This window comes from Lathyrus oleraceus, chromosome 7 (genome assembly GCF_024323335.1).
Source record: "Lathyrus oleraceus cultivar Zhongwan6 chromosome 7, CAAS_Psat_ZW6_1.0, whole genome shotgun sequence".
Classification (NCBI taxonomy): domain Eukaryota; kingdom Viridiplantae; phylum Streptophyta; class Magnoliopsida; order Fabales; family Fabaceae; genus Lathyrus; species Lathyrus oleraceus.
In genome coordinates this window covers 450,695,084-450,703,161 of record NC_066585.1, presented here as the reverse complement: position 1 = coordinate 450,703,161, position 8,078 = coordinate 450,695,084, and the positions used below count along the sequence as shown (strand labels likewise).

General features: G+C 37.2%; 1 protein-coding gene across 1 annotated transcript; it reads right to left on the bottom strand.

The window, feature by feature from the left end:
• Positions 1–2,571: 2,571 nt before the first annotated feature.
• On the bottom strand, positions 2,572–7,768 carry LOC127100374 (transcription factor LHW). The gene is made up of 10 exons (XM_051037516.1): positions 7,097–7,768; positions 6,416–6,622; positions 6,217–6,298; positions 6,080–6,121; positions 5,937–5,996; positions 4,173–5,861; positions 3,951–4,052; positions 3,686–3,826; positions 3,283–3,408; positions 2,572–3,162 (listed from the first exon to the last, which is right to left on the bottom strand). Exons 1-10 carry the CDS (start codon positions 7,189–7,191, stop codon positions 3,019–3,021), a joined length of 2,688 nt encoding a protein of 895 aa, XP_050893473.1. The 5' UTR covers positions 7,192–7,768; the 3' UTR covers positions 2,572–3,018.
• Positions 7,769–8,078: the final 310 nt, after the last annotated feature.

Genomic DNA, 8,078 nt, shown 5'->3' with positions numbered 1-8,078 from the left:
CACGAGAAAAAGAGAAAGAAAAATCACACAACATGACTGTCGAGTTCAAAACCCTTTGTTATCCATTTTTTTGTTTATCCCACCGTACCCAAGCCCCGTTACAACCCAAAAAGACCTCGTAAAGTGTGTGGAATCTGCTGTTGTCGTGACATTAGAATGTATTCAAATTTAAGAGTTTGGTATTGCATATTGTGCTATGAGTGTACACACCTAACCCTGAGAGATGTTGTGAGTGTGAGAAAAGCTTGCAGGTGACGAGGTTTCTAATGTGGAAATATGGTAAACTGCCTGAATCGGAGAGACCTGAAACTCGATTGGAAAGGAAGAACACAAATGGTGAAAGACTAGGTTGCATTGTGGAAAATGAATTCGGGGGGTGACCTTTGTTTGGACTCAATACATCACTTGAGGACAAGCAATGAGACAAGTTTGGGGTTGTGATCGGTCACCATTTCCATTGAATTCCCACCGTTAATCTGACATATTTTCATCACTTTGGTAAGATTTATGGTTGTTTTTAGTTGCTTCGGAGTCATTTATCATGTTTTGTTGGTTTGGTATCGCATTGCATTCGATTACAAGTTTATGTCAAAAAGATCTCGTTTATGCTTCGTTTGGTAGTGTCATTGTTACAGGCCATTGCACAGGTTTAAAAGCAATAATGGTGAAGTTATGGATACCCAGAAAGGAAAAAATATGAAGAAACAGCAGGTCAACACGGGCACCCGTGTGCCACAACACTGCTCGTGTTGTTGATCAGGCAGAGCAAAATGGGAGAAGAAAAACAGAGATCAACACGGGCACCCGTGTGTCACCACACGGCCGTGTTGATTAAAACAGTGCATCAACACGGGCACCCGTGTGGAGGAACACGGCCCGTGTTGTTGCCTCTGTAGCTTGTGCTGAAAATAATTATAATGGAGAGCAACACGGGCACCCGTGTGGTGACACACGGCCGTGTTGATTGGACGCAGCTTGGAAACCCTAACTTTTGCTTTGTGAACCGATTCTGCTCATTAAGGATAGTTTTGACCTTTTGCTTGGAAGAGATTCATCTGAAGCTATAAGAAGGCTTGGAAGAGAAAGAAGAAGGCACTTTTTTGGCCGTACGAAAGAAAACACTGCACAAGAGAGATAGCTATTCCGGAGGATTCGAAGACGGCGAGATTCAAGGGCTTCGACCATTGAAGATCAAAATCTCCTAGTTCTTTGTAATGTTTAATCTCAATACTATGCTTTCTTTGAATACTATGAGAGGCTAAACCCCCTATGTTAGGGGGGTGGTCCTGATTTGATCGTATGTTATGAATTTGAACAAATGATTTCCTTATTGCTATGTTACTTATTTCAATTCAATTGTGTGATGTTATTATACTTTTGTATCGGACAAATACAAATTGATCTATGACTATCAATAACAGGATTGTGATTGTTAGGATTTTCACACAATTAGGTTTATGATTGCATCATCTAGGACTAATAATTTTTGTAAACCACCGCAAACCTTGATATTATTTATGATTAAAACCAATGATTAATTGAATGGACATTTGAGTAAGAATTGGTAGTTTAATAGTTTCTTTCTTAAGGACTTAAGGAAGAACATTCTGATGTTAGGTAATTGAATGTTTCATATGTATTAAGGAAATCTTGACTGAATTCATAACTGGTTAAATCAACCACTTCCCCTAGCATATTTTATATTAATCAATTATATTTTACTGTCTGTTGTGTTTATTGTTAGAATTCCAAAACAACCAAATCATTATCTTTTTGTTCTGATAGAATCAAATTCCAAAACAACCAAATCATTATCTTTTTGTTCTGATAGAATCAAAGTAAAATAAGTATTTCCTACGCAATCCTTGAGATCGATACTTGGAGATAAAACTCCTTATTACTACATCGGTAAAAATAGTACACTTGCTATTTTTTCGATCAGCCACCTTGGTGAAAAGGTCGGACTAGGAAAACTAGTTAGCAACTAAACACGTGAGGAAACGTTAAAGTCGATCATCTATCGGATCAATCTAGACGACTATGATAAGATTCACACGAGAGTCGTCTGCTTGGTGGAGAAAAGAAACCTGTATGTTTTGCGTCCAACGCTGCCTTACACCACTATTAGCCTTCTAGCCTTGTGGAAATCCTAGAAAAAAATGTAAACAAAGAATGACAAACTTGTGTTCGGTTGGTTATAAACAAGTTTTCGTTTTAAAAAATTATTTTTTATAAAAAAAATAAGTATTCAATTAAGTTTATATTTGAAGCATTGTTCTGATTGTTTAGTTTTCAAGAGTCATTATTTGTCCTTTCATAAGTCTACTTTGTCTAGTAACTAGTAATGGTCCTTTAGATATCATCTTCTCAATATTATGTCACTTTTATTTCACTTTTAGTAATGGTCCTGCCCTTGTTCCTTCAGTAAATGGTTTCTCAATATTATGTCACTTTTATTTTCTCAAACTATTTTCAGTGTCTACACATATGTCAGTGTCATGTTTGTATTGGTGTTTCATAGCATAAAAGGACCAGGCAGGTATAGAGCAAATTAGCAGAAAACACAGTACATAATAACAAATGCATATAACTTTAGTTTTAGCATTAAATACAAATACAAACCACACAAAGCTGATATTAATAACATTACTATTTATAACACATCATAGATCACTACTCCAAGAGAAAAAAGGTCAAAAACAAGAACAACTGCATAGGCTGGTGGTTAACACCTGAACCTCCTGTCCAAATCCTAAAACATCTATACATCTGAATCATAACACTAACTAACACACCAATGATATTACATGAAAGAAAGAGAAAAAAAAATGCAAGTTGCCTAAAAGGAAACAAACATTCTTACATATGTTTTTATACCAATGCATACTAATCTTTTGAGATGCACTTTACTAACTAAACACATTCCTTACAACGGTGCGGTTAGAGAAAGTTAATATCATATCACCTGAAATCTAATATAAGACAAGATAAGATTTGATGTCAATCATGTGCTCTCAACTAGGTGGATTGCGGGATCGAATGATAAACCATCATGTTATTATCAACTGCAGCATTTGATGAAGATGCGCCTCCTTTCGCTGTTTGTTCCAAAAGTCGAACTAGTGACATGAATATTTCCATCCTTGTTACGTCTCTGTTTGCCTGCAAAAATTAAAAGTGGTGAATGTATTGTAAAAGTCAGATAAAGAACAGATATGAACACTTGCCACAGTGCCAGCATCGGATGAAGCATTTTGCAATCAACTAACAGTTTAATAATACCTCGACAGAAAAGCGTGCCCAAATCTTGTCATTGCGAGCTTCCATGACCCCTTTCAGGATAGTTAACCCTAAGCCTTTGATTAAATCGGCTATTTCAAGAAAGAGGCCTCGTTCCTCACAAAGCATCTGTAAGGATAACAAAGCAAGCAGGTTAAAAAGAGGTAACATATAAAACATATTAGCTATAATGCAAGGACATGGACACTGGACACGACACCGACATTGGCACGTCAATAATTTGAAAAAATGAATAAGTTAAATGTAATCACAAGTGTTGGTATCGTGTCATTGTCGGTGTCCGACACCGACAAACATGCCTTTTTTCAGAGGTGTCAATGCTACCGAGCATGTTAGGTGAAGCAAAAGAATGTTAGAATTTTTTCAAGAATTGGTTGGTTACTACCTCGACAAGCATCTGACGGGGATGATTAAGATCCTCGACTATGATAGGGCAAACCATTGATTGGGAACCAACCTCGTACGCCCATGTAGCCCCTCCCTCAAAGTTATCTTTTAATAACAATCCACCTTCTTTACTAAGAATCTGCACATTTAGAAAAAAAATAGGTATAGATACCAGCAAATACCGATGAGAGTGAAAACCTTCAACATCATAATAAGACAAGCTTTCTAATAAACAAGGAAAATGCGACAGATAATGCCTTTACCTTGGATTCTCCTGTCTGTTTCAACTTATCGGCATGCTTTGTTACACTTTGCAAGAAAAGCATATGTTTGATGGTCCTTTCAAGAAGGGCGTCAATGCTACACTGTTGAATCATTATCATTACAAGAGACAAACAAAAAATAAATTCAGCACCACTACGAGATTATTGAATTAATAAAATGCGGAATGAGATCAAAAGAATAGCACGAGAAGAGTAACATACTTTTGCTCCATTAGGCACGATTTCCCGTAACTCTTTCACGCGATCTTGAATCATTTGACGATCTTTAGGTCGAGGCCTAGGGTTCTCTCCAGGTTTAAGCCTTTTACGATTTGGTTTGCTAACTTCATCTGGTCTCTTAGAGTATCCAGTTGAAACACTATTTTCACGTTTCACATGGCTGCTGCTACCGTTTTCCACCCATGAACTAAGCTGAGAACCATATATGGAAGTGGTTTGAGAACAGTTTCCGACATTATCTTTGCTGCAACCAGACCTAAGAGAAGTTGTTTCCGCTGCACTAACTTTAATCTCTGTTTGGGGAAAATCAAACGGCGCCCCCTGGCCAACATGATCGCGGATAATCTGAATGCCGGTAGAAGGAACAGACGCGGTACTAATTCTTGTTATTGTGGTCCTGCAAGACATTTCGTCGGAATTCTCATTTGAAGCAGGTTGAGTTTTTGAGACGACAGCATCCAAGAGATGGCCGGTGTTAGTTCCAGAGAAGATGCCATTGTCTAATATCGCTTCATTAACTGGATAAATACTATCATGACCTACAACCGGAAAATTTGTAGACATTGCCTTTTTATTAAGATTTTCTGCATTGGCATCTGATTCATCGGCAAACAACGTATTCCAGTTTCCGTTCAGCAGATTCCTTTTGAAATCTACGCCCAATACATCAAACAAGTCGTCATCACCCGATGAAAGTTGCGTACAAGCTTCTTCAAGTTCCAAATCATGAAGAAAACCAGGGATGTGATCGTTCATTGGCACATGCTCCTTAAGATGATGAGATGACGGGATCTTCAAAGCCTGAAGCAAATCATCTATTCTTTCATCCGTTGAAGCCGAAGCATTTTGAGCATACTTTAAATCAACGGGAAGATTCTTCTGATCAGAGCCTTTTCGATGCATCTGATTGGCAGCTGTAGTTGAATTATCATTTTGAATTCCGAACCCTACTTTTTGTGTTCCGGAAAAATCAGTAGTGGATAACTTTGGAGGATTCGAAACCGAGCAATTAATCATATTTTTCCTTAGAAGATTATTATTACTCATCCCACTACTACATATTGGGATTCCTCCAAGAAGTGAAGTGTTGTTAGAATTCTGATAATAAATTTGGCCTCCATCTGTTTGCCGTCGAGACATATTTAAGGCACTCGACGATGGATTCATATTTCGGTTACCATGACTTTGTGTCCCAATATCTGAGAAGATTTGTTGTTCCATACCGAGTGCAGACCTTGCATTATATGAAAAGGAACGTTGCTGCAGACACGAAGAATCGAGATTTGTAGATATCACTTCAGCTTCAGCTTTCACAGTTGTATTCTCTCGTTGAGCCTTCGGTTGGCAAAGGCTCTCTAATATCTGGTTTAGGTTTTGGGATTGAGGTGTCAATACGGAACCGTTGTGAAAAGAAGGGGGTTGAGCAGCAACATGCATTGGACCATGCGGTGAAATACTCGGTTGGTTAGAACTGTTAGCTACTGAGGGAGTGCAGTTTGAGGTAACGACTTGTGGATCGAAAGAAAATGGCATACAATTAGTCACAGGTCCAGAATACCTTTCATTAGAAAGTCTTGTTGAATAGTCTTCGGATAGAAGCGCACCGGGAACATGTCCCAATTGAAAGATCAAGTTCTTCACATCATTCACAAATCCGATATTCTCCATTATCTATTAACAATTATTAGAGAAATTCAGTAATTCTCAAACATGAATTATTAATGACAGACAATTATAAAAACTCACCGGCAAGAAAGAACCAAGTTGAACAACACCATGAGGAAGCACTGGAATAACCGCCACTGTCTGCAAACGAAAATACAACAATGGATTAGGAAAAGTAATTAAAAAGTTATAGCAAAATTTGACGCATAACTAAAAACACAAACCTGCATTCCGGCTGAAAATTGGCAATGCAACTCGGTTAATACCTAAAAAAGAACACACAGTAGAGAGAAATGAGAATGAAGTTCATAAGTTCATCGAAACTTCAGAAATAAACACTCTAAGTAGATCAACTTCGTACTTCTGGTGGATATGCATCTTTAATGAAATTGTTCAGAACAATCCACTGATGATTTCCTGTGAATGCCGCACGTCCAAGTATCCTGCATAACAGCAAAAAGACACACGCACTCAAGTGAGATGGCAATGACACAAACAAAAAACAAAAAACTAGAAACCTGAATCTCGATAAATGAGGAAAAGACAAATAAAGCACCAACCCTTGACCGGCAACATTAACAGAATTATTCACCATCATTTTGTTAATCAACGAACAAACTCTGTCGTCCTCTTGAATCCGTAGCTGAGAATCGGAAGAAAACCAGCATCCTTCCCTATCTCGGTAAGGCAAGTTAGACGTTCCGGCAATTTGTGGAAGGAGACGAGATGGCAATGGTTCATAGTAGCAATCTTCCCAGATTAATAGCCTACAAAATTAAACAAACTTAGTTTACTCAAATACAAGTAGGCCTTGTTTGGATAAACTACTTAATTAAGCACTTATAGCATAGTTTATCATATAACTACTTGCATGTAAGTTAGTTCTATGACAAAAAATAAAATAAAGCCAAAGTAGTTTCATATAAGTTATAAGTTGTTTTCATAAGCTATCCTAGAGAATTTATAAAAATAAGCTAAAAAAAAACAGCTTATGGACATGAAAAAGGGTATAAAGTTCCAAAACAGGAACAAACATGTGGATTTTATCTTGAAAATGAACCAACCCTAGAAATGGAATCTGAATCTAAACAAGAATTTAACATAAGAAACCCCTTTTTGGTTGCAAAACACCAACAAAATTAATCCAAACCCAATTAATCTTTAAACAAATCTTCTTCTTTTTCCACTTAATTTTAATAAGCAAAAAAATAAAAATCACTTATTTCATGAAAACAACTTACTTGGAATTATTGCAACCGATCTTCCAGAAAACAGCATAAGACCACTGATTCCTAGCACAAAGAGTCTTCAAAGTTTCTTTCAACAAAAACCCCATTTTTTTTCCACACAAAAGTTCAACTTTTTTCGAATCAATAGAACCAAAGCAGCATTCAAAGTAAGAATGAAGAAAAGGGTAAGTCTGAAAACCATACAAGACGCATTTTTTTCACATCTCCTAAACTCTAACTACCACGGCACGATCCTCTCCCTGCTTGTTTTGTCCTCAACCCACCACTTCGTTTTCTCTCCGGATCTAAGTTAACTATGGTCAGTGTTCGGCACCGGAAGTCCATCCTCCGGTAGAGAGAGAAAGAAAGTGAAAAAAAAGTAGAGAAAGAGAGAAAGTGAGAGGTAAAAGAACAAAAGAACAAGAAAGATGAAAACTTTAGAGGAAGCTACACTATCCCACGAGATTCAAGTTTGTAAAGAGGAATCATCATCTTCTCCATTTTTGATGAAAAATATGCTTTTTTGTTGTTTCAACGAGGTTTTTGGTGTGAAAATAAATGGGAGTGTTATGAAGAAGAGAGAGATGAGAAAAAGGAGGGGTTTTGGTGGAATATTACAAAGGGAGCCACTGAGAATTGGTTTTGTCGGGTTGTGGAAGAGAGAAGGAGGTGAAGAAAAGGGGCCGGTGGTGGTCACCATAAGGTAGTGGGGGTTGTTATCTTCATGACGTCATGGTAATCATTTTCCCATGTTTTTCATTTTAATTACTAAAATGCCACACTACCAACTTCTTGGAAGTAGATTGTATATTCGCATTGTAAATGGACATGTTCGTCTAATTTAAATCTTCTCTATTGAAGTTTGTAAAAAAGTGGGACGGAAATAGTTGAGATTCTTGAAGGATTTGGACTTAAAATTTTGATTGGGAGGATTTTGATTTAAATTTTTGGTTCATTTAAAGAAATGAGGGAGGCGAGAATGCAAATCTTATGT

Coding starts and splice junctions, on each gene's coding strand:
- LOC127100374 (XM_051037516.1), bottom strand. CDS start 7,191: ATGGGGTTTTTGTTGAAAGAAACTTTGAAGACTCTTTGTGCTAGGAAT. Junction 6,623..7,096: donor ATCGGTTGCAATAATTCCAA/GTAAGTTGTTTT, acceptor TTAATTTTGTAG/GCTATTAATCTGGGAAGATT. Junction 3,163..3,282: donor GGGCACGCTTTTCTGTCGAG/GTATTATTAAAC, acceptor TAATTTTTGCAG/GCAAACAGAGACGTAACAAG.